At 39.1% G+C, this 27,609-nt stretch overlaps 1 protein-coding gene across 7 annotated transcripts in view; it reads right to left on the bottom strand.

The window, feature by feature from the left end:
* Positions 1 to 27,609, bottom strand: part of RUNX1T1 (RUNX1 partner transcriptional co-repressor 1) — a 158,477-nt gene that overhangs the window by 24,105 nt on the left and 106,763 nt on the right. For all 7 annotated transcript variants that reach the window (XM_081950838.1, XM_081950836.1, XM_081950837.1 and 4 more), the window contains 4 exons: positions 21,908 to 22,089; positions 13,343 to 13,593; positions 11,312 to 11,397; positions 6,697 to 6,892 (listed from right to left, as the gene is read on the bottom strand). In XM_081950838.1, the coding sequence (XP_081806964.1) occupies positions 6,697 to 6,892; positions 11,312 to 11,397; positions 13,343 to 13,593; positions 21,908 to 22,089 (715 nt within the window). The remainder of the gene's footprint in view (positions 1 to 6,696; positions 6,893 to 11,311; positions 11,398 to 13,342; positions 13,594 to 21,907; positions 22,090 to 27,609) is intronic.

The following is a 27,609-nucleotide window of genomic DNA, read 5'->3' on the forward strand; positions in this document are numbered from 1 at the left end:
AAATATTTTGTCTTAGCCAAAAAAGAGCAGAAGCCATCCAGTGCAACTATGATTTTCACTACAAGAGTGGCCTTTTGGTACGATATAAAAACTGGAACAAGATGCTGTATTGATTTGTTTAGGTATGTAACAGTCAAAGCTAAATGGAATTTAGTGATATCATTCACTGGATTGTCAGCTAATTGGTTCAATTTCGAAGCACGAAGATCAATCAAGCTCATATTCCAACCCATAATTCATATAGATAAAGAAGCCAAGACACTGTTAGAAAGATTAAATCAAGATCTACGAAGGACTTCCACATGGCTTTTAATTTTCTTTTCTGAAAAGGAAAGTATGGTATAATATATGCTGAAAATAAGAAACACATTTCCACATTTTAAAAATAATTTTAAAAGTGGATATGATGAAGAGAACTTTGTGTTTCCAAAGACAAATAGCTCCATAATTTTAGACCAGGAAGTAAATAAAGTTTCTAATTATTTTATTCCATATCACTCATCTAAGGAAAGAATTATAAGATTTGAAAATAGAAGAGGAAAATGGTCCAGGCTTATTTCTTTGAGAATTTGTTGATGTTTTGCAAAGGGAAGACCATTATATATTGCTTGCTGGCCGAAATAATAAATATTTTATTTTAGAAGATTGTCCCTCCACTGATAATATACAATTCCTAAAAAAAATTGTATTTTGCCTGGGATAAGAGAGCTTCACCTGGAACAACCCTAGATCTCTTTTATATGTGTCATATAAAATAAAATTTATATGATCTATTTTTTATGAGTCAACAGAGATGTTATCAACAGTCTGTATCACTTTTCCCAAATTTCAAAGTCTTCAATCATCACTTCATCAGATTTTTTTTACTATTCTGAGGTTATTTATTTACATGTTACATCCACCTTTCCTCCAAGAACCCATAGTATCATAGGTAAAGGTAAATATTCCCCTCGAACATATGTGCTAGTCGTGCCCGAATCTAGGGGATAGTGCTCATCTCTGTTTCAAGGCCGAAGAGCCAGTGCTGTCCGAAGACGTCTCCGTGGTCATGTGGCTGGTGTGACTAAACACCAATGGCTCACGGAACGCTGTTACCTTCTCACCAAAGGTGGTTCCTATTTTTTCTCCTTGCATTTTTTCATGCTTTCGAACTGCTAGGTTGGGACAAATAACAGGAGCTCACTCCGTTACGCGGTACTAGGGATTCGAACCGCTGAACTGCCAACCTTTCTGATCGACAAGCTCAGCGTCTTAGCCACTGAGTCACCACGTCCCAGTGTTATTATCATAAATAGCATCATTTCCTCCATTTTCTGTCCCAGATTAATGTGGGACATAAAATAGAGGAAATGATGCTATTTATGATAATTACACTGGGATGTGGTGGCTCAGTGGCTAAGACGCTGAGCTTGTAGGCTACCCAGAGGGAACCTAATAAAAGGAATTTATATTTATTTCAATATGTTATTTCTATGCCTCTTTGTCTAATTTATTGTTTTGTACACAACACTCCCTACCATATTTCTGTCCATAATTTTTGAATTGGAATTGCGTAGCTGGTTTCAAGAGAAGTGTACAATCCAAATCACACATTAGTTTAGCATGCACAAATTAGGTCATACCATTTTAATCACACTTTTGCTATCCTACAGTATAAGATTAAGCTAACTTAGCATCTCTGGTGGATGGTCTCTATTCTTTGGTACTTGGGAGAAATAATGTATTTTTTCTCAGTTTTTTTAAAAAAACTTCTTTTAGCAATTCTTGATGCAGATAATATATAATTTTGTTGCAGCAAGTTAAACAGAAGATATGTGGTATCTGTGCCAAGTTATTCCTTGTAGAGAGTTAGTCTCTCTGGTCAGTGATGATTTTTGTTCTGTGATCTGGAAGTCAACATGATATTTTAGAGAAGTACATCTAATGTATTAAAGTGTATGTGAAACTGCTGGGATAGAGCTTTTGAAGAAGTCAAATATTGTCATATTGGTACATGACATTTATCCATGTTGGATATTTCCTTGTTTCAAGTCTAGCATTGTAGCCTGTCAACGTGTTTGAATCTTGTCTCTGTCTTATAGGGTGTTAAGGGTTCCTCCCAACCGCATGACCACTCTCTTCATAATCTTATTCACTTAATTCATAGTACTACCGTAGAAACAATGATTTTAAAAAATGTAGCATACATTCAAAGCATTTCTTAAAAATAATTATTTAACCAGATTCATAAGTCAAATAATATGAGATAATCTACATTTTACCACTCTGTCCCAAAAGAATTTCACAGAGGATTCTGTCAAATGTTTGTTTAGAATCAACACTGATTCTATGAAAAAAGATACAGTTGATTAATTCTTATAAACAGATCTTGTATCTTATAATTAATTATCTTTTTTTAGATGTGAGCTAGCTAATTAATATTCTGTTTTAGAATTTTGTCCAATATCAACATTGATTGACTGGTGTAAAATTTGCTTCTATTCTATTTCCTGAAAATAGGAAGTGGCTTTGAAACAACATTTACAAATCCTTTTGTATCTGAGATGTAGCTTTTTATCAAAAAACAGTAAAAGCATCACTTGGATATTGTTTTACTTTTCAAGTGACAATAGGTTAATCACAAGAACTCATTGATTCTTTTCTGACTACTAGACTAATATATATTTGTTCAAAGCTGTAAGAAAACAGAAAAACATAACAGCAAAATGAATATGTCCCAACTGCAATTGATTTGGCATACGTATGCAATGAATACTATTAACCAGTTATTTTACTCAGTTCACAAGATCCTTACAAATTAAGATGACATGTCCTATTGTCAAAGTAATATAAAGCAGCTTAATCAACCTCTAGAACAGGAAAGTCTATAATCCTGTTAGTAAGAAGCACTTTTGAATTCCGCAAATCATATGGGAATTTGATGCAACAGAAATCACCAGTGTTGGAAGCATGAAAAGAAAAAATGCAGGTGGACAGCTAAAACAAACTGATGTTTGATTTAAAAAAAAAGTCTAACTCATTATATTTATCCCAATTCCTTAAGCTTTTCTATAGTAAAAAGTTCAGCTCTATTCATATTTGCATAACTATTATTAGGAAATTATTACATTGGGGTAGGATGGAAGTAATGGGGGAAGTCTTTGAATAATAGTAAAAAATGCAGCTAGAACTAGATTTTTCATTTAAATTTTGCAGTTGGTCTATCTCACCTTATAAAGTAAGAGGCAAGAATAATCAGCAGTCTTGCAACATACAAAATGGCATTTGGAGTAAGGGTCTACAGCCATGATGGTGAACCTATGGCACACGTGCCAGAAGTGACACATGGAACCATGTCACTTTGCATGTGCAGCATCGCCTGTTCCTCTTCTGGGTTTCTGGCGCGCATGTGCCCGTGACGATCAGCTGCCCTTTGTACACGTGGCAGTGGTGGAAACGGGAAGAGCTGGTCTTCCGTTTTCTGGCATGAGAATGTGTGCCGTCCAGCTGATCGGTATATGCGGATGCGCACCAGAAACCAGAAGACTTGCTGGCCACCATGCATGTGCACGCTGGAAACCAGAAGATCATTTTTGTTACTAAAGCTCAGTCTTTAATGAGATTACTGTATTGTTTGGAGTATAAGATGCACCGGAGTATAAGACGCACCAAGGTTTTGAAGAGGCATTTTTTTAAAAAAGTAGGTAGATAGATAGAGGGATAGAGAGGGAGAGAAAAAGAGATACGTAGGTAGGTAGAGGAAGAGAGAATGTGTGTAGGTAGGCAGGCAGGTAGTAGAGGAATAGAGAGAGAGAAATAGAAAGAGATAGAGATAGAAATACAGTAGGTAGATAGGGAGAAAGAGAGAGTAGATATGTTGGTAGGTAGAGGGATAGAGAGAGAAATACAGTAGATAGGTAGGGAGAGAGAGAGTAGGTAGGTAGATAGAGGGGGGAAGAGAGAGAGAGAGAGAGAGAGGGAGGGAGAGAGAAGGAGAGAGAGGGACAGAGAGAGAGAGAGAGAGAGATACAGTAGGTAGGTAGGAAGAGAGAGATAGTAGGTAGGTAGGTAGATGTTTCCAAGTGTATTTATCCATGTGCCGGAGAAGGAAATCGCTGACAATCTGCAGCACCTAAGATTTTGTTTCTGCTGGCACAGCACTTGATCAATCTAATTCTCATCAATCAGTTAAAGAGCTTTCCGAAAGGGGAAAAAAAGTTTTAGCACTCTGCAAACCTCTCAAAAACGGCAAAATCAGACCATTGCAAATCACTAATGACCATACTGTTCGCTTAATGATTGCCACAAAACACCTAGTGGTAAAATCAGGTCAGTCATGTTGGTAATCCAATTTATGACTGTTACAATTTACAACCATGATGGGCTGGCTCCAGATTGAAGACTATCTGTATATCCTTTTGCAAAAATGCTTGAATAAAATAAATTATTTACATGTAATTTTACCATTACATATTCTATCAAGTGTATAAATATGAATAATTTGCCTGATATTATATTTCAGAATTATATATATAGATGGATTATTCAGGAGTAAAGTAAATGTAATCATCTTTCAAACAAATATTTAAGTATTTCTTACAAATAATTTATGCTAAGAGTATAAGCCAGTTGGGTGTAGTGTTTAACTTGTTGGTCTAGAAACCAGGAAACTGAGTTCTAGTCCCACTTTACGCATGAAAGCCAGATGGGTGACTTTTGGCCAGGCATTTCCTCTCAGCCCAACCCATCACACAATGTTATTGCTGTGGGCAATAATAGGAAGAGGTAAGAGTATTAGGTATGTTCACCGCCTTGAGTATTTTTTAAAAAATAAAGGGCAGACATACTGTAAATAGATAAGTAAATAAAACATGCAAATGTAAATAGTGTATAGAAATTTCAAGAAAGTGGTTCAGAGTATATCAATTTTAATGTAAGAAAAATAATGCAAATAACATGACAATTATTGATTCTTATCACTGCAACAGGATAGAAAACTAATAAATCAATAAAACCGGGTGGTGGTGGAGAGATGGGGAAGGAGTGTTTTAAACTGCGAGTCTGTGCTAATGCTATTTCTTTCGACCACAGTTCTCCAGGGTCTCAGGCAGAGATACTGTATATCTCAACACTCATAAATTACTTTTAACTGCAGATGCCCAAATTCGGCATGCATCTGCTGCTACGGTACCTTATCTCACACCATTTCTTATTATTAGAAAGGTCAGTAGCGACTAGCATATGCGTCCTTGCTATTTCACCTGGTGCAAAGGTTGCAGAGAATTCTGGATTAAAGCCATTAGTATAAACTTGAAAAAAAGGATAGATTATAGCTATAATTGAAACTGATCTACAGAATGGGCACTGATATAAATCATAAAGTGGGGGGAGGGGGAGACACAAAGGCATAACAGATGGCCCTCTTCTCCTCCATCCATAGCTACTGGAGATGACAAGCTGGTAATTTTTACTGGGTGGTTTAGCTCATTAAAAATGACAAAGGGGATTTGTGACATTTACAACATACAGAAAAATGCAGTGTTTGTTCTTTGTGATACAATATTTTTTAAAAACATGCTGTAAGTGTGGGATAGCACCTATATTGATGAAGTTCTTATCTTGCCTTATAGGCAACTCATCAGTTGTTGACTATTTTCCTTATGAACTAGCAACACACTGCCGTGGTGTTATTCCCCTTTTATTAAATTCAATAATTTGTAAGACAATCTAATTCTAATTCATAATTACCATACTGTGTTCAAAACAGAAGCTGCAAATTTGATGGCATGTGCTTGAAAGGGTTTTAATATTCTGTACTTTCAAGAGACACCAATGTAGGATCAGAACACCAGTTCTTTTCTGTATCAATTTATGATGATTTACTAGTCCTTTTCTTTTTTTTAGCCCAATAAACAGAATCCCTATGGCTTTATCCAAGTGAATGCATAGAGCTAAATATTGTATTTTGATAATCCTCCACCTTCTCTTTAAAGTTGTTGTGGCCCGCCAGCACCCAGTGGAGCTGGCAGCAAATTCGGACAGTGAAGAGGTTGGGGAGGAACATGGGGCAGTCCTGGAGTTCTGTGGAAGGCTCTGATGAGGGCTTTACGTCGGAGGCAGAGATGGGGTCATGGCCATCTGACAGTTATTAGCTGCCTTCAGAATCAGACATTAGTGGGGCAGACAACAGCTGGAGTCTGTTCCCAGTGTGCTCATGTACAGAATTGCCAGATGAAGGGAACAGCTAAAGAACAGGGGTCGATTTGGGAGTAAAGTCACAGGTGGAAGGTGAATGGCTCCTCCCATAGGAAATAAAAGAGGAGCAAAAGGGGAGGAGTGTTTGGAGGAGACACTTAGTTCATTCTTGCCAAGTATTGCGGCATCTGAAAGAGGTCTGGCCATTCTCTAAGCCCGATAAAGGTCGGGACTATCTTCTGTGGGCTGGGAAAGACTGTGGGCCAGGACCTTGCTGGAGATGAATTCACTGTAAATTAAACAAAAAGGGGTTGATCGGGACGAGGACTTGGCTTCGTGCTGCTGGGGAAGCCTAGGTCAGAACAAAAGTGTGATTTTAAATATAGGCAACCATTTTATAGCCACAAAACTGTATTTTTTTTTTTAATGACCAAGATTAAAAAAGAAGACAGATGCAAGTTTGTAAACACAGCAACATAAAAGTGTTCAAAGTGGTTTCTGAATGGTTTAAAGACACCATACCTAAAGGGATAGGATCCGGGTTCACTGGACTCTGCTGCCTAGAATGATTGCTACCGTTGCCTTTTTTCAAGTCCTCTGCATCGCTGTACCGCCGTATCCAGTAATTAAGTTCTTCCCGGTCAGCTTCTTGACATCGCCGTAGCACAGTGAGAGATCGCCTTGTTTTTTCTACCATGTCCATGATGCAATTTAAGAGCTAGATGTCACAAAGGGAAAGAGAATGATAAAACATTAATGTTTATTTGATGTATACCCATCAGAACAGAAGTGGAAGGGATCTTCGAGGTCTTCTAGTCCAGTGGTCGGCAAGCCGTGGCTCTTTACACATTTTAATGCGGCTCTTCTGTGTGCCGGGTGCCCGCTCCCCTCCCTCCTCTCGGGCACTTCAAAACAAGCGCCCCTTTCCCTTTTTCGACCCACAATGATTAGGGAGGATCCTGAAGTCGGGCGGGGACGAGAAGCGAGGAGGCAGAAAAAGAAACGGAGGCTAAGGAGCTTCCCCCCGCCCCCTCCCAGCAAAAATCTAACCGGGGAGCCGGGCGGGCAGTAGCAAATTAGCCGATCACGCATGATCGGTTAATTTGCTACTGCCCGCCCGGCTCCCCGGTTAGATTTTTGCTGGGAGGGGGCGGGGGGAAGCTCCTTAGCCTCCGTTTCTTTTTCTGCCTCCTCGCTTCTCGTCCCCGCCCGACTTCAGGATCCTCATTAATCAGGAAAACTAGTACTGACCGTGTCAGTATTGTTTGGAATGGAGCTGAATTCTGGGGGTTGAAGTCCACCAGTCTTAAGAGCCAATTTTGCAGATCCCTGGGCTAATATGATTGATGCCCTTGGTGGACTTCAATTCTCAGAATTCTGGGAGTTGAAGTCCACAAGTCTTAAAGCTGTCAGGTTTGAAGACCCCTTGGGTTTTTTTTCCTAAAGGGTTAGGGATGCAAGGATCTTGTAACTTGACAGCTTTAAAACTTCCGTGCTTCAAATGCCAGAGTTTATTGAAACTAAAAACAGTGTACCATCCTATGTATTTTCGGTTTTAAAAATGTGGCTCTCAAAATAAATTTCAATCGTGGTTTTGGCGAGATTTGGCTCAGTTGAAAAAAAAGGTTGCCCACCACTGTTCTAGTCCAACCCCCTGCTCAAGCTGGAGACCCTATACCAGTGATGCCTAACCTTTTTGTTCAGGTGTGCCAAAAGCATGGGGGAGCGTGGGGGGTGTCACGTGGGCGCCCACACCCATAATGCAATGGCCTCTATCCCACGCATGTGCGCACCCCCTCCCCCCCACATGCGTGTGCACAGGGTTCACTGAAGCCTCTGGACTTCCGGGAGGTGCGTTGGGATGTTTTTTGTCCTCTGCAGGCTTCAGGAGGCTTTCCAGAAGCCTCCAGAGGGAGAAAAACGTCCCAACGGGAATCCCAGAAGTTTGTTCCCTAACTTTTGTTGGGACGTTTTTCGGCTTACCCAGGCTTCAGGGAAGCCTCCTGAAGCCTGGGGAGGGCAAAAAACACCCCACCATGCAAACCAGAAGTTCGTGAATGGACTTCCGGGTTGCCCATTGGGCGGTTTTTCTCCCTCTGGAGGCTTCAGGAGGCTTCCCTGAAGCCTGGAGAGGGTGATAAATAGCCCAATGTGCAAACCGGAAGTCTGTTCCCAAACTTCCGGTTTGCGTGTTGGGCGATTTTTTGCTCTCCCCAGGCTTCAGGAAGCTTCACTGAAGCCTGGGTAGGCCTAAAAATGCCCAACGGGGCCCACCAGAAGTTCAGGAACGAACCAGAAGTCTCTTCCTGAACTTCTGATTTGTGTGTTGGGCAGTTTTTTGCTTTCTGGAGGTTTCAGGGAAGACTTCGGAGGGCAAAAACCAGGCAAAAATGAGCTGGCCAGTGCATGCATGTGCACTAGAACTGACAGGGCAATGCCTTGCATGCCCTCAGAAATGGATCCATATGCCACCCGTGGCACATGTGCCATTGGTTTGCCATCACATCCCTAACTATTTCAGACAAGTGACTACCCAGTCTCTTCTTAAAAACCTCCAGTGATGAAACACCTAGAACCTCTGATGGCAAGCTGCTCCACTGGTTAATTGTTCTCATTGTCAGGAAGTTTCTCCTTAATTCCAGGTCCCTTCCCTCCTTGACTAGTTTCCATCCATTGTTTCTTGTCCTACTCTCTGGTGCTTTGGAAAATAAGTTGACTCTCTCCTCTTTGTGGAAACCTCTCAAATACTAGAATACAATAATACAATACAATACAATAGTAGAGTTGGAAGGGACCTTGGAGGTCTTCTAATCCAACCCCCTGCCTAGGCAGGAAACCCTATAGCGTTTCAGACAAATAGCTAGAATACTGCCCATAAGACCCAGATTCTATAGAGCAGGGTCATACTTCAGTGGTCCTCTTCAAACCCACCATCCACTGCTGTCATGTTTTCCCAGTAGGACATGTTACTTAAGTTTCACCACCGACGGCCACACAAACAGACTGCATTTTCTAGGTGAACTGTGGTTCCGTTGAATGAGAACCACACTGGCTCACAATTCCATTCTGTCTGGGTGGCTGATTATGTTTGAGTATCCAGAACACGGTTTCCAACCTGACATTAACAAAGCAGCACAGTGGATTTTAGCCAATTTAATCTGGTGGTCAGCCAGCACAGAACACGTCTAAGTGTTAGTCTAAGTCATTTCCCATTCAGAAGGGCCATTAGCAATATTTACTGGGGGTGGGACGAGGACAGGTGAGAGAAGCGGCTGCTACTGCTGTTCCAGAAGCACTGCATCTGTTATAGCATCTATTATTTTACATAGCTTTATAGCCTTGTCTAAGCGTTTTACAGAGTCAGCATATTGCCCTGGATAATCTGGGTCCTCATTTTACCCATCTACTATACAGGACTCAATGGTGAAATTAGCTTGGAGTTCTAACTTTTTCTGCAGAGGGGACAATGTCTGAAATGTTGAGAAGGTCTAGGACAGACACACAAGGCAGAGATGAAGGATGAAGGTGCCACACAGCTATTGCCATGTGCTTTGAATCTCCTTCCTCCCAATGCTGTCCTAAAAGTTCTATTTCCAATTTCTATTTTTCTAATCCGATGTGCAAAGGAAATAAAGCACTCAGCCCGGGAACACCCTGATTTTTTAGTTCCAAAGAATATGTACGAGGACTACGTCTTATACATAAAGCTCCTCCTCTTCTTTAAGCATATTAGTTGCCATTTATTTTTAAATAGGAAAGCAAAGGAAGTCCCAGTACCCAGATTTGACATTTTTGGCTATTCTCCAGCAGATCCTGATACTACGCTTATTGTTGGTTTTCGAAGGAATCTTCCACAGTTTAAATGGTTGTAGGCCCATCTGCTACAAACATTTGTTTCCACGCTGATCCTGTGAAAACTGCTGGGCTCATTTATCATGGGATGGCTCGGGAAATAGTTTTAAAGATAAGGGACAATTTGAATCCAGCAATTTTAGATCCAGTTGGACATCTTAATGAATGTGTCAAGAATGTTTCAGGAATTGGCAATTCAACAATAGCATTCCCCTGATTGCCAAGCAGACCTCATTCCAAATAATGTAAATAACAATTTTTTTAAAAACACATCGTCATGAACTTTCCAAATTTTGCAAAATTTCAGTGATATCTCATGTGAAAAAGGCAAGCGTCACTTCAGTGAGTTCAAAATAGTTGACATTGAAATTGGCACTTTTCCTCTTGTAACCATAAATAACATTCCTTATCTTTCTGTGTAATACACACACACACACACAGACACACATATATATATATATGCTGGTTTTGTTGCAAAACCAGCATACCTACACCCGTGAAAATCTACGAAAACAAATATATATGAAGGTAGGAAACAGGGTTCATCATTATGTGTGAAGTTCACTCATAATGATGAATCCCGTTTCCTAAATTCATGGGTTTTGCTTGTCTTTGTGCTAATATAACAGAGATGAAGACCACTCCAATCTATTAGCATATTTAGGATTAGGCTGCACATTTTCATAATCTATGGACAAAGATAATAAGCATTTCTCACTAATTTTAAACTTAAAATTACTGTATTTTTGAGACTATAAGATACACCGGAGTACAAGATGCACCATGATTTTAAAGGTAAATTAAAAAAAAAAAGTTTTTGCACTCTGCAGGCCTCCCAAACCCTGTGCATGTCTCGTTTTTTGCAAAAAAAGAAAAAGAAAAAAGGAGGGTGGGTGGGTGGGCACGCAGAGCTTTGGGATGCTCTTAGAGTGCTACTGGGAGCTGGGGCAAAAACAAGCAAAAAAAAGGGCATGCAGAGGCTTTGGGAGGCTTCTGTGGGCTAAGGGGTCAAAAACAAGCAAAAACGGCCTGTTTTTTGCTCGTTTTTGCCCTCCCCAGACCTTAGGAGACTCTGGAAGCCTCCTAAAGGCTATGCACATCCATTTTTTGCAGAGGGGGTGGGGTTTCGGTAGGCCAAAAATGCTGTATTCAGTGTATAGGAATGCACCCAGATTTTCACCCTCTTTTTTTTGAGGGAAAAAGGTGCTTCTTATACTCTGAAAAATACGGTAAGTTTAAAACTTGTAATATCTACACTACATAATAGAATACAGATATTCCTTACATGGTCAAGGTGTTTCCATTCTTCGGCCCATTCTCTATCTGTTAGTCTATGATCAATCATTTCTTCTTGACGTGTCCCATGCAACCCTGCCAGAAAAAGTGCAAAGTATTACATATGAATAACATGAATGAGTCATCTATCAATAGCTTCAGATTCAGCCTATGGCTATAAATATATGCATTACGAACATTGCTTGATTAGGGGCATTGCATGGTCCAGGTACTTCTTTAGTTTCAACCACAATTGGGATTGAAATTTGTGACATAAATTACTGCAGTTGTATGTCAAGTTGGACCCAATTTTATGACAATTTTTATGGTGGTTTTTAAGCTAATCACGTGGTTGCTAAATGAATCACAGAGTTATTAAGCAAATATACGGTCGCCAAATGGATGTTTTTAGCTGAACGGTTGAAAATTGTAATCACATGACCCGAGGATGCTGCAACAAATAGTAAATACAAGCCAGCTGCCAAGCACAGAACTGTGATTACATGACCGCTGGGCTAGTGCAATGGTCATAAGTGCAAGTACAGGTTGTAAGTCACTTTTTCCAAGGTTGTCATGACTAGGAACCATTGTTAAATGGTTGAAAATTTAAAAAAAATGACCTGATTCTCATGGAATATTTCAGGGATCAAGGAAATCTACAGAATTAAAATTAGGAAAGAAAATCATAGGACCCAAGTTGTAATGATAGCACTTGGATTTATATACCACTTTACATAGCATCACAGCCCTCTCTAAGCAGTTTACAGAGTCAGCATCAACAATCTGGGTCCTCATTTTCCACCTTCTATCTTGGAAGGTTGGACGGCTGAGTCAAATTTGACTTGAGCTGCCAAATTGCAAGCAGCCGGCAGGCAGCAGAAGTAGCCTACAGAACTGCACTCTAACCACTGCGCAGGCATGGCTCATGATGCTTAGAATCAGCAGTAAGATTTTCAGAGAAGTAGAAAATAATAATAATAAAGGATCACTTTCTAATTCCCTTACTACCAGATCAATAGCCAGGAGAGGAACATCATTAAACACTAAAGCAATCTAATCTAATCTAATCTAATCATCTAATCTAATCTAATCTAATCATCTAATCTACTTTCAAAAAGAAATAGGGAAGAATGAGAAGAGGAAGAATTATTTTGGTTAATGGATTTGAAGGTGTTTTTTTTTCTTTATCTACTCCAAGCAGCTTACCTATATAATGAAATACATCCCACAAAGGCAAACCAAAATAATTCACTATCAACTATATATATTTCTTTTGATCCATAAGAGTATTCCATTTCTTGAGCTAGAAAAGACCCCGTTCCTGACTAACAGTACTATGATCCAACATAATGAAAACTCACAGGCTAAAGCTTTGTTGTTCACTCAATAACTAGCACACTGACTGACGTATGAAAACTTGTATGGTAATGTAGACCCCACACTTGACTGGAGGAGCTCTGCACTAAAAAAGGAAGGCATGCAATGCAATGTAATGCAGTACAGAAAAGAACGGAATGGAATAGAATAGAAATTTTTATTGGCCAAGTGTGATTGGACTCACAAGGAATTTTTCTTTGGTGCATAAGCTCTCAGTGTACATAAAAAATACATTCATTATGAATCATAAGATACAACACTTAGTGATAGACATAGGATACTAAATAAGCAATCAAAACCATGCTAGGAAACTAAATAGCACTTAGACTTATATACCGCTTTACAGTGCTTTAACAGCCCTCTCTAAGCAGTTTACAGAGTCAGCATATTTTCCCCAGCAATCTGGGTCCTCATTTTACCGACCTCGGAAGGATGGAAGGCTGAGTCAACCTTGAGCCTAGTGAGATTGGAACTGCCAAACTGCAGTCAGCTGGCAGTCAGCAGAGGTACCTGCAGTACTGCACTTTAACCACTATGCCACTGTGGCTAAACAAAACAATATATCATGGATGGGTATCTTCAGGCAAGCACTGAGATTCAAATAACAACCGAAGGGTGATACATATGGAGACCGAAGCCCCAGTGAAAGAAAAGCTTTGCTTACCCATAGGTCTGTTTCTGTCCCTGAGGTCCCTGTGGTTGGGGTGTCTGTATGAGTCCCTGTAGTGGTGGGCAATGGCCATATCATCCAAACGGTAATGCTGAGGTGGAGGCGGAGTAGGGTGAGGCAGACCATTAGGCTGGTAAGACAGGCTGTTATTTGGACTGTACCGCTGGCCGGGGCTAATAGTGCACGGCCGCTTGCTTGGATGCTCTGAGTGCAAAGGCTCTCTGTCAAAGCCATTTTCTTTGGTTCTAGGGCAGAGGGGAAAAAGATACATACGTTTGATTAAGTCTTTTTCCAAGCCACAAGGAAGTGCTGCACAGCTTATTTTGCCTTCTCCAATTCTTCCTCCCCCCCCCCCCCCCGAAAAATAGGGAGATAAAAGTCCCAACCTATATGGAGAATGTCAGCTTGAGAAAACTGCAGTACAGGTAATCCTCAACTTACAACAGTTCATTTAGTGTTCATTCATAGTTACAACAGCATAGTCTTCTATTTACATTTCAAATATTTTACAGTTGCATTTTAGGAACTCCATATTCAAAGACCACTTCTAAAATATCAGTTTGTACAGTAGCAATTAAAGCAGAGGTTGAACTAAGGTTTTTCTTCAATATGGAGGGACAGACAAAGCAAAAGTCAAGTTGAAAGAAAAGTGTCATACCATGTTTACATTAACTGTACAGATGGCCATATGAGTGGTGCTCATCTCCATTTCAAAGCCAAAGAGTCAGCACTGTCTGAAGACATCTCCATGGTCATATGGCCGGCATGACAAATGCCAAAGGTACATGGAACGTTGTGACCTTCCCACCAAAGGTGGTGCCAATTTTTTACTTACATTTTTACTGCTATCGAACTGCTAGGTTGGCAGAAGCTGGGAGAAGTAACGGGAGCTCACTCCGTTATGTGGCGCTAGGGATTTGAACCGCCCACCTTTCTGATCGACTTGCTCAGCATCTTAGACACTGAGCCACCGCGTCCCATGTTCCTATTTAATGCATCCCAAATAGCATTTGCTGCTGGTTTACAATACTTAGATCCTTTCCCCATTTTCCCATTCCCACCTAGTCCATATTTTACCATGATGTCATGAGAGCCTTTGTTGAATGCTTTGCTGAATTTAAGCTTCATTTTATCCATGGCATTTCTCCAATTTATTCAGCTGGTAAATGTTTAAAAAGGAAAAAGGAAGGGTCTGGCATGACTTGGGATAAACCAGTGGGTGGCTCTTGATAAGTATTGTAGTTACGTTCACAAATACTATCTTCAATAATTTGCTTAAAAACCTTGCCAGTATAAACATCAAGCTGACAAGTTTGAAATTGTTCAGGCCCTCCTCCTTTCCTTTTTAAAGGTAAGAGTAACATTGCTATTCTCCAATGTTCTGGGTTATTCGCCAGTTATCCAAGAATTCTCAAAGATGGCAATTAGTATTTCTAACCACCTCCATTGATGTCTTTGGTATCCCAAGATACAATTCATTTCATTTTGGAATCTTCTATTTATTTAAGTATCTAATTTAATTTTAAACCATATTATTTGCCTTCATTGGTAATTTTAAACTGTTATGTAATTCTTTATTCATCAACCCTGAAGTTCCGTTGTTCTATTTATTTAGTCCTTTGTATCCTGCTGTTATTATTTTTATAAATAACTCAAGCCAGTGAATTAATAGTCCTTCCTCTATTTTCCCCACAACTACAACCTTGTGAGGTGGCTTGTGTGGAGAAAGAATTACTGGTCCAAAGTCACGTAGCTCATTTTCATGCATAAGGTATGATTAGAACTCATCGTCTTCTGTTTTTTAGCCTGGACTAAAGCAAATTAGCTTTCCATTTGTGGCACAATAATCATCAGCAAGATTTTGCTTTCTTTCTGAGCGAAGATGTGTGTGTGTGTGCGTATATTTATGTATGTATATATATATATATGTGTGTGTGTGTGTGTATGTATATGTATATGTGTGTGTATACATACATACATACATACATACATACCCCCACACACACATACCCCCACTCACGTACATACATATGTACATGTATCTACATTTCCTAATTAGTTTTTCCATGGTATTTCCCCATATTTCAATTGTGTATACATACACACACATACCTTATTATTGTATGCTGGGGTAAGTGGGGGGCGAAAGAAATAATTCATTATTAGTAGCATTCAGGGACTTCAATGTGGCAATTATAGACGAGAACAGTTCTCAATAATGTTTCCTTGATTGAACCTTGCAGGTTCTTGGGCACATACTAGGTTATTCATTTTATTTATTCAATTTTTGTGCTACCTGTGTCTCCTACAAGGTGAATCTTGGTGGCTTACAAGCTGAAGATCAAAAAAGCGACATGCACAATTTTCATTACAAAGAACAATTTTTTAAAAAAAAATGCAAGGGGAAAAAAGGTTATTAGCTACTGGTTGGGCTTTGAGATAGGGGTGAAAAAACAGATAGGAGGAGAAATAATAATCTTCACAAGTCAAGTGCAACTATTGTTCACTATGGAAGATGACTAGAATACACAAGATTGGAGGTTATATAAAAGAGAACAATGAACTGTGGTCCACAGTGCCAAAGTAATTGCTCCTATGTATTAATTTCTAACTATGTAATTAAGTCTGGTGATAGTCACTATAACTATATAACTATATTGGAAAAACTAATGCAATATACTCTATATCCAAAAACTCAAAACCAAAATAATTGCTCCTAATGAGACCTAAAGAGATCAGGATCACCTTCAGAACAAAAGTATATGGCATTTAATAAAATATGATGTATATAAATGAATACGGAATTTTTAAAATGCACAAATATGAGCTCTTCTTTTTAGAAAACGTACAGATTTTCTGTACGGACTGAAAAAAGAATTGTATATATACATGCACAGATTTATATGCACACATACATATATCTACCAGTATATTCATTTCTCACTTTGTTTCTAATATACCAAGAAAAATTATTAAAAATGTGTTGTCTCCTCAGGTGTCATTCTCTTCTCTCATTCAGTGACTGATGGCTTCCAGTGTTATTACAGAAACAGATTGATCTTTTTAATGAGCTCATTTAATAGACTCCAAAATCTCACCGTGGCTGCTCATCCATGTCAGACCATATGTACCAAGAAAACATTCACTGAGAGCTCTGCTGTCAGCCTGTTTCATAAAACTTTGCATACAGCAGAAATGGGCATATAGATAAAAAGCAAGAGATAGAAAATGAATATGCAGACAAAGTGAGAAAGACAGGAAGGAAGGAAGGAAGGAAGGAAGGAAGGAAGGAAGGAAGGAAGGAAGGAAGGAAGGAAGGAAGAAGTTGTATATATTTGCAGTATTGCAGGCTAGTTCTGCCGGCTGCAAGGAGTTTGATTCTGACCAGATGAAGACTGACTCTTCCTTCCATCCTTCCGAGGTCAGTAAAATGAGGACCCAGATTGTTGGGGCAATACGCTGACTCTGTGAACTGCTTAGAGAAGACTGTAAAACATTGTGAAATGGTATATGAATCCAAGGGCTATTGCTATTGTTCAAGTAATTTAGGTAGGAGGGGGCATAGATCAAAATTCAAACAAGAAATGCAGCATTTCTTTTATATTTTATCTGAAAAGATAGCATGTAATGTGGTAAATGTAAATGGAGAATGTAAATGGAGAATGTAAATGGAGGTAATTATTAAATATGGGTCCACTTTAATACTTTGTGTTTGTAATGTATTAAATTGCCAAAAAATAAAACAAAGCCAAACTAAATCCAGCCTCAGCCGAAAGACAAAAAATTGAATAAAATTCTTGTCTTAAAATGCTGTAACATTGCTTCCAGAAGAATAGGAACATTTTTGAAAGCAAATAGCTGGTGTAAACTTGTTTCAAGATGCCAAATTTGCTTCTATTCATGAAGAAAATCACAGTAGGACCATCTGCAAAAACCTTCATATAGGCCAATGATGGCTAACCTTTTTTCCCTCGCATGCTGAAATCACATGTGCGCACGCGACAGTGCATATGTGCCCACACCCATAATGCAATGTTCCCCCCACTCCCCCACCCCCATGCATGCACATGACTCCCCGTGCTTCCACTGTGCATGTGTGTAACAGCCCCCCGCACACCCTGTTTTGGGCCTAGCAGGTCTCCCTGAAACCTCCTGGGACCAGAAATGGGATGCAGAGGAGGGGCACCACACCACCCGCACTCCCCCATGCATGCATACGTGACCCCCTCCCAGTGCACGTGACCCCCCCTATACATGTGTGCGTGTCTCCCACATGCGCGGCAGAGACTGCCCTCCAAAGTAGGCTGGAGCTAGAGCTGATAGTTCATAAAATAATATTTCACCAATTTCAAAAATACCGTTACAATATGGACATTTTTATTTTCAGTATCCATTCTATTTTTTTAATTTTTCTCTATTTGACCATACAGCCAAGATAGAAAAGGCATGATAGTCCCTGACTTGTGATTGCAATTGAGACCAAAATCTCAAGCATTGAGTGGGCATGAAGTGAGATGTTGTTCAAGAACCACAATCCTGGCATTCCCGGTTGTGGTTGCTAAGTAATTGCCTGGATCATTAAGTGGATACAACAACAACAAAAGTTGTCTGCCAACTTCAGTTCCACTCCATGGGTAGAAAAGAACCGTTTTTGGCAAGTTTCAGGAATGGACCTCAGATCTTCAGTAGCTAAGCTCTGTTTCTCTATCTACCCAGACAAAATCATCTTCCCTCGAGGCACAGAAGAAAACTGTTCCATGTTCTGGATCTGAGCTCCCTTTCTCTACCTCATTGGGGAATTCGTCTCCCTTAAGTAGCCACCTCTTTCATCCACCCACAGAGACAAGAGGCAGGCAGCAACAGGTTGCAATCTTTCCTGCCAGCTTTCCCATCGACTTTCTGGAGAAGCTAGTAGAGAAGGTTGTAAATGGTGATCACATGATTGTGGATGCTTAGCAACCAATCATAAGCATCCGGAATGCAATCACGTGACTATGGAGGTGGGGTTGTGATGAAACATTTTGGAGTATTATGGGCCACAAAAGACAAGGCTACAGTGGTTTTGTACTTGTTAAAATGAATCTGTGAGATTCATACAGTAATGCTTTTCTGCAGAACAAAAAATGAACAAGTGCAAGGAAGGAAATCAAAACTTGTCTTGGTTGCCAATGAACTGAAAATAAAATTGAAAAAAAGTTAAATATGTGATACCATGGGGTAAGACTAATATTGTCACTGAGAAGTAAGTAATCACTTGGGCACCATAATTATGGCTGCTTTTATACAAAAACTTATGAGGATGGTCTGATGTAGTTTATTGGTCTGGCTCCACAAACTTCAGCATAGCCTTGAATATTTGTACCTCTGTAAAGTTGTCTTCCGTTGTATGCCTGAAGTATAAATATCGTTGCTGCTTTGGCTATGATACAATCTCTGATTCTAGTTGAAAATGTTGCCTGCTTCTTTCGCTAAGTATCTTAATCTCAGTGTGCACTAATATCTCATTAGCATTTCATCCCAATTATATAAAAGATTGTTAAAATTGTTATTTAACTGGACCACCTATAACTATTACGTTGCTTAAATAAAATCAGTTTTCCTTCTAGCTCAGCCATTCTCAACCTGTGGGTCGGGACCCCTTTTGGGGTCGAACGACCCTTTCACAGGGGTCGCCTAAGACCATCGGAAAACACATATTTCGATGGTCTTAGGAACCGAGACACCAATTTTATGGTTGGGGGTCACCACAACAAGAGGAACTATATTAAAGGGTTGCGGCATTGGGAAGGTTGAGAACCAGTTCTAGATAATTCAATGAACTTTGCCAACCAATTCTTACATATCTTGGCTTCATGTTATATACAAAAGTAGCCCAACTAAAGAAGCTCTATCACCAAATAGTGTTTTAAAATAATCTTGCACAGAAAGGTACAATCAACAAAATTAAACAAGAAATTACTAACAAACTACTTGACCTAAGAACCAGAGAAATTTGAATCAATAGAGAAACCAGTAGGGTTTATAACTGCACTTGGATTAAGTCTGAGAGTGAAATGAACAATTAAAAGATACAGCTTTTAAAACACTCTTATGGCATGATTTGATCTAGGGGTCTCAAATTCAGACTGTAAGGAGTGCAGCTATTAGAGTTTGAAAGGTTTTTCATACATCTCATGGATCAAAAGTGATGAATATTATGCCATTAAACATATATTTATAAACAGCAGTGGCATGTGCAGGACTACCTGCTTTAAACTATGCTGACCCATCAGACGTGATCCTTGTGGGAAAATTGCTAGTGGTTTCCCATGTTTCTGAGATGAGAGAAGTGAGACCAGACAAAAATATTTTTGTAATTATTTTACCTATTTTATGGAACAGCCTTCACTAGAAATTGGATCTTGATCTCCCATGATTGTGACATTCAGAGAACAACTGAATTCTTTCATGGGGCTTTGAGTACTGAGTATATTTAAACTTTTATATTGTGCAGTATAGTTATATTGCATTATTATTATTACTACTGATTGTCTTAGTGTACTCTATATTTTATATGGGTTTTGTTCAGGTTACCATGGTATTTTATTACAGTTAGTCTTCAGTTTAATAATGAGTTCTGTTCCCAAGGTCTATCCTTCAATTAAATTGTATGTAAACTGGAACAGTATTATTGTATGAGCAGTATTGTATAATGAATTTGAACCATTGTATATTTAACTTGAATCATTGTGTATTTAACACAAACTTTGCTACAATAGGCTTCTTTCAAAACTATGAATCTTCCTTAAACTGGGGTGTTGTTAACCCAGGGACTTGCTGAATTTTGCATGCTATGCACTATGTAAGCTACTGGAGGTCTACAAGGATTCAGAACAGTGTTTCCCAACATTTTTTTGGCCATGCCACACCTAAGCATCTTTAAAATCCTGATGCCCTCTCTGTGACATATAATTCTTACTTTACTTAAAAAGTGAACTCTACTCACGCGGAGGAAGCCTAAAAGGCCATTAACTTGGTTTAAAGAAGGTTCAAATTGCCATCAAAAAGTGTGGCATTGCCCCCAAAGCACAACCTGGGATGGAGTGGAGAACTAATCAGAATTTCTAAAGGGGACCCTGGGCAGCCTAGCCAGCCATATCTTACTGTGGCCGGGAGACATGCTGTGGTGAACCAAAACCAACCATCTTTGCTTGCTGCTCTTCTTCTTGGAATACTATCTATGACCCACACAGCAGGTGGTCATTGGATATATTTTATACAAAGCTGCAACTTTGAGAACCTTATTACATTTAGCTTACTACATGTGCAAGATCTGGGACTTCAATATATTCAGCACATTTATCCAAATATGTCCAATATGACAATCATGTGCAGGCCAATATGGAATGTATAGGAATCTTAGTAGTTAATAACTACATTAGTGTGAGATATTTTGACAAAATGCAATTCTGTATACTTTTCCCCACATTCTGGGTAGTTCAAGTTGCATATATTCTAATGGACTAAATGGAAACATTGGAAGTAAAGAAGTGGATCTTTTTTTAGAGTATAAGCATTCTTCAATGTGAAAATTTTGTTCACTGCAAATTAAATCACACCCAGTATGTTTACATAATTTGCAAATAATATATAAACTATAGTTGAATTCAATAATAATTCTACATTTCACTGTTAGATTAGTTCCAATGTATAAAGTGTGAGTAATAATAACAACTGTGCCATTACTATAAATTGCTTCATAATCTATAAGGTTCCCCTTGCACATATGTGCTAGTCGTTCCCGACTCTAGGGGACGGTGCTCATCTCCGTTTCAAAGCCAAAGAGCCAGCACTGTCCAAAGACGTCTCCATGGTTATGTGGCTAGCATGACTAAATGGCAAAGGCACACGAAATGCTGTTACCTTCCCACCAAAGGTGGTCCCTATTTTTCTACTTGCATTTTTATGTGTTTTCAAACTGTTAGGTTGGCAGAAGCTGGGACACAGAGCTCACTCTGTTACACAGTGCTAGGGATTCAAACTGATGAACTGCCAACCTTTCTGATCGACAAGCTCAGCGTCTTAGCCACTGAGCCACTGCGTCCCATTACATAATCTATAAAAAGTGCTAAATCAAAATCCACTTCCCTTTGTGCAACACATTTTTCTATCTGTGTGTGTCCAATAAAATGGTGTAAGAGACCCTCATTTTCTCTTTACAGTTCCTCTTTAAATATTTTGAAACAGTAGTCAAAGTGATTCAATATATTGAAATCCCTTCTACCCAATAAAGGTACGATAGATAGTTTCGCTTTTTAAAGGCCTTCATTTTCTTACTGTAGCTTTTCTTTTATTGTGTGCCAGTGTTCTGCTAGGCCAAAGCTAAAGTAACACATTCCATCCCAATCCGTCCATCAGTCTACTTTGCTAATGCTTATCTGTTCCTCCTTACACACAGAAAGAAGTTCCATGCTTGTTGCTGGATGATGGAGATCTGTAGTATTTGTGCAGGGAGAAGAAGGCATACTGTTGAGACAAAATAAACATTGCAAAGGCATTTCACCTGGATGAAATGCTCACCTGTCTGGAGTTCGCCTCTTCCCGTTTTCGTTCACATCGAGAAGCAGCTCTGAGGAGTCAACAGGTGAGGTGGTGCTGGCATCCAGAAGCAGCTGCTCATGCTGAGCGAGGTACTGGGCGGGATTTTGCTTGGCCAGCCTTGCACAATGTAGGAGCTCCCGCTGTAGCAGGGGCAAATTGGCCTGAGAACAGAAAAGGAACAATATGACATATATCAGTGAGCAGTTATATATATATATAGTGTGTGTATGTGTGTGTGTGTGTGTGTGTGTGTGTTCCAGCATAATTATGGAACGCCTCAAGCAATTTCAAGCAAACTTGGTACACAGATGACTTACTCTCTGGAGAAAAATACTGTGGGGATAAGACACCCCTAACACCACTCGGGATGTGTATTTTGTTAAGATGCAGTCTCTTGTGCCTTTAAATGTCTTCTACTGTACTGCCTAAAATGTCTTCTACTGTACAGCGCAGTGGAGTTGCCATGGTATCGGCTTCACAATATTCCACAAGGGGGCTCCCTCCGATAAGGGGGAAAATCCAACGTTAGAAATTGCGTTTGGTTCGGACATTTCCCCCCTATAAATAAATACCCTGGCAGTGCCGGGTTATCGACTAGAATATAGATAAAAATGGAATGCACTGCAGTTTTTCTCAATTATGAAAAACTGGGACATTATTTCCCACATGACTTGTCTATGTAGACTAGAAATTCTGCAATGTCTAATCTTAACACATCAGGAGAAAACTGGGTCTGTGAAGGCTGAAGTGCTCACCTTTTGCCCCAGTGTTAAATATTGATAATGTTTTTTAAAAAATTGCATCAAAACTGAAACATAGTTACAGTGTCAACAAACCATGATTTGGTAACTTTACCAATAATACCAAGCTTTGAATGGGGCTTTTCTAGACAGGAGAGTGGAAAGCAAAACTCTCCTGGCTAAGAAAAACTATCATATGCTTTGCAATGCTGAACAACAAACATCTCCCTCCTCTGTGACCATCTGGTCCTTCTACAGCTGCTGTGTACAGCCCCAGGCAGAAATAGGGAAAAGCACTGCGGTGTGCTTGGGGGATGTGAAGGTCTCTTTGACAGAACAGGATGATAGGAGAGAGAGAGAGAGAGAGAGAGAGAGAAAGAGAGAGAGAGAGAGAGAGAGAGAGAGAGAGAGAGAGAGAGAGAGAGAGAGAGAAATGAGAGGGAGAAATGAGAGGGAGGAAGGGAAGGGGGGAGAAAGGGAGGGCTAGAGAGGGAGAGGAAAGAGAGAGGGAGGGGAGAGAGGGAGGGGAAGAGGGAGAGAGGGAGGGGAGTTCTTAAAGGCGAATAAAGCTTTCCCTGTGATCTTAAAAGATTCTCAGAGCTTCTGTAATTTTCTTTCTGCTATGTAAATTCATTAGTACACAAACCAAATCAAGAATTGTCTCGTGAAACTTGGCATTTGCAGGAACATTTAAACAAGGGGGTCAGACTAGAAGACCTCCAAAGTCCCTTCCAACTGTTAATGTTCATGTTTTGTGCTGAATGTGATATGATGAGAGTTGCAATAGGTACCATGTGATAAATTGCAGCAAGCATGTTTTGCAGTTTGTTGACAAGGTGATTGTTTTCTGCAGAATCTATCCTACGTTGTATTCTCCTATGCTAACTAATTCTAGAGATCTACTTTTATAAGTGACTTAAAAAAAAAAAACAGCAGATTTTTTTCTGAGCCAAAGAAGCTGTGCATGTGTACATGTGTGTATAAACGTGAACAAGAAAACTTCTGGGTGGCCTTTTCATCATGTGCATTCCTTATCTGTGTCCATATTGGAAGCTACCACATTTATCTTCTCACAGGCATTAAAAGCTCCATTCCTTCTACCAAATACATGAAACAGGATTATAAATTAATATTAAGTTCATGAAGTTTTCTGAAGTTTTCACTTTGAAATAGCATAAGTAGAACTCACATTACTATATGGACATATATCTAAAAGGCCACTCCTATCTATTTGCTAGTCTCTTCCCATCTTGTACCAAAGTTATCTTCTTAGCGTTATGTAGGCAGTGTTTTCAGCCTTGCATACGGATACATCTATGCAGTCTTTAAATATCCAAATGGTATTTAGGAAAATGATATCATGTGCTAGACATCTTGCATGCAGATGTTTTTGGCCAGGCTTTTTTGGCTCATCCCCAGAAAAGGGATTAATATGTGTTTGAAAAAGAAATCCTGGTCACAAAATATAAACAAGCTTTGCAATGAAATGATGAGATCCATAAGCTTCTAATATTTTATTAAAATTGAATTAAATCAAGCACATTCACAAAGAATTGCTGAAAACTTGTTTTAAATTAATATTTATTAATAAGAAAAAAAGAACCTATAATTAGAGAAATTTGTAGTGAAAATACCTATTGGGATTGGGGAATATATTAAATTATGCTATAATTGATAGATTAAATATGCATAGCTACATAAGCAAATAAGTAATGAGAGACATATATATGACCATTAACAAATGTATACATACAAATGACATAATACATGCACTCTTTCCCTTAGTACTCTGTTTAATTTACTGACTCCATAAACATCTTCTGCCAATTTTTTTTTTTTAAATATGGTAATGCAAAGCAATTTTGCTTGCTCTAATTCTGGTGCCAGATTAGGTAATTAGAACGGTGTCTAATATCCTTCCAGTAAATGTTTCTCCATAAATGCAAAATGGAACTTTAATGCATATTGTTACGGCAGCATTTCAATGCACTTATTAAGGCCCGTGTTCCCACAACCATATGGTTTTTGTCATTAATGTCTCCTTTGAGGAAAAGCACTAAAATTAGAAGAAGAAAAGAGAAGTTGCATCTTTGATTCTAGTGATCCCAAATAAATGATTTGACAACCGTATGGTGTGAAGCGATGATGGAAAGGTCTAGAAGTATTATTGCAGTCCCCCCCTCCCTTATTCTTTTTTGTATTCCTTTTTTTTAAAGCTGTTTACTTCACCATGATAATATTTAGGTATGATGAGTTGCAACCCTGAAATACTTCTCCCTTTTAAAGACACGCAGGAAAATAAAATCTCATTTGATGTGAGAATTGTAACTGAATCTTTCTCCCTACCCACTTGTCTTGTTAAACAACTGAACAAAAACATTGTACAGCAAGTGGATAATAACAATGAATAACAAGTATTTGTCCTGTGGATATTTGAAACGATAGAAGTTGCTTTTGAATTGAAATTAAAGTTTCCGTTTTATGGGTGTTATTTTAATTTGTAGATTTGTTGTGATTAAATAATTCTGGATTCATCCCAGCTTCATATGTATCACAATATTACAGTAAAATATTAAATTCTATCAGTAATGCATTGCAATTTATTTTATATTCTGCCACCTCATATGTCCTCATATCAGTAATCCAGGTTATGGTTGTCCCAAAGCTACTTTTTCAAGAGGCAACTGGACTTTCTTGTTTTTCTTTGAAGATGTTGCTTCTTGGATGAGAAGTGAAAACTCTTTAAAGAAAAACAAGAAAGTCCAGTTGCCTTTTGAAAAAGTTCCGTTGGGACTGCCATCTCAGAATTTATACATAATGAATTGGGACTGGGAAGGGCAATATTGTTGATTTTGTTTTAGCTAGGAGCTACAAAGTCTATGGATGATTACTTATTTTATTTAAGTGCTTTAAATGGATGCCCATCTCAACATAGTCGAGCCATAAAACATAGAAAATTGAGAACATAGAGAGTGAGTTTGGTCTAGTGGTTAAGGCACCAGTCTACAAAGCCGGAAATTGTGAGTTCAAGTCCTGTTTAATCCATGAAAGCCAGCTGGGTGACCTTGGGCCAGTCTCTCTCAGCCCAATCTACCACAGGGTTTTTCTTGTGACGAAAATAGGAGGAGGAAGAAGTAATGTGTCTGCTATCTTGAGGTCAGGGGTGGGTTCCTGCCGTTCTAACCTCTTTTATAGCAGAGGTTCCACAAATCTACCATGCCGTTTATAACCAGTTCCAGCTCCCTCGCCCCACCCGTCTGCACCATGCTTGCCCTGCCCGCCGCTCACTGATTGGCTGGCTCATCAATTGCCCCACCCACCTCTAAGAGTCCTATCTAAACCTTAAAGTCTTAAAGCTGTCAAGTTCGAACATCCCAGGTTTTTTTTTTAAAGGGTTAGGGGTGCAAGGGTCTTGTAACTTGATAGCTTTAAGACTTGCATGCTTCAATGCCAGAGTTCCTGAGCCAACATGACTGGAGGAGGAATTCTGGGAGTTGAAGTCCACAAGTCTTAAAGCTGTCAAGTTTGAACATCCCTAGGTTTTTTTTTCTCTAAAGGCTTAGGGGTGCAAGGGTCTTGTAACTTGACAGCTTTAAGACTTGCATGCTTCAAATGTCAGAGTTTCTGAGCCAACATTTTGGTTGCTAAGCAAGAGCATTGTTAAGTGAGTTTCACCATATTTTACAAGTTGGCCACTCCCACCCAGTCACATGACTGCCAAACCACTCCCACCTGATCAAATGGCTAGAAAGCCACTCTCACCCGGTCACATGACCAGCAAGCCATTCCCACAAAACAGGCCACACCTACAGAAGGGGTTCTAAAACTTTTTGAAACCCACCACTGCTTGAGGTATTTATAAAAAACAGTAAAGGTGAGAAATTAATAGTGACTGTTGAAAAACAAGCCAACAACTGATAAAGTAAAAACAATAGCTTAAATATCTATATCCCCAATTTAAATATAAATAATACAATGTGACTGAGCAAAGTTCCAATAGTACACTATTGGAAAAAAGCAAAAATCTAATAACAACAGCAGCTTTATACACTAGACTCAATTACCATCCAGACCCAATGCCTGAGGGAAAATCTGGGAATTCGAAACTTCAAGATATTTCTGTAGCAAAGAGGCTTTATTTCTTAACCTTTTTTTTTTCATTTTAGGGATTTGGGAATATTTGCTTTTTAAAAAGAGGTCTTCAAATTTTCTGCTCCAAATCCCTCTCCTAGAAAAAAAAAATCCAATAAATCAGCATTGCTTATTTCATGTAACTGAGGGAAATCATATGACCCGTGGTCTGCATATTTTTTTCTTTTATTATATTTATTTTTATTAAAAAAAGCACCTTGGTTAGAGCCAGTGCTTTCCATTTGGCACCATATGAAGCTAACTGAATTTTGATATGAGAAAGTGAACCTTTTTCGCAAATGGCATGTTCAGTAATGTGACATATGAGGAAAGTCTGAAATTGTTTCCTGTAGATATTTATTGAAGAGCCCTTCCTCACAGAAATCTTGACCAAGTTTGCTTGAAGGAAGTAGAAAGTAATGAGGCTTTCACTCTGCTGAATGATTTTGTTTCAGATCACTAGTTCCTTGCTGTAGGAAGCTGGTGATTCTGACAGGATATCTAAGGGGGAAGGGAAAGCTCAAGACATCTGGTTTCCTAATGCAAGAGGTTGAAAAAGGATTTTCTGTTGGCCAGCTGACACAATACATGCAATATATTATGAGCCAAATCACCAGGTCTAATCTAACTGTCTGGATTAAAGATATTGCTGAGAAAAAGCTTCACCCCTTTTGTCTGTTGTGATGCTGTAGACATGTACAGTATATCTATTTGTAAGATGCAGTAAGGTTCTGTTTTCATTATTTTGATGAAAGCACTGTATCTTGCAGATGATTCTGCTTGGACTTTGTAATGTTTGCATTTGTATTT

The sequence above is a fragment of the Natrix helvetica genome (genome assembly GCF_964273705.1).
Source record: "Natrix helvetica genome assembly, chromosome: 4".
NCBI lineage: Eukaryota > Metazoa > Chordata > Lepidosauria > Squamata > Natricidae > Natrix > Natrix helvetica.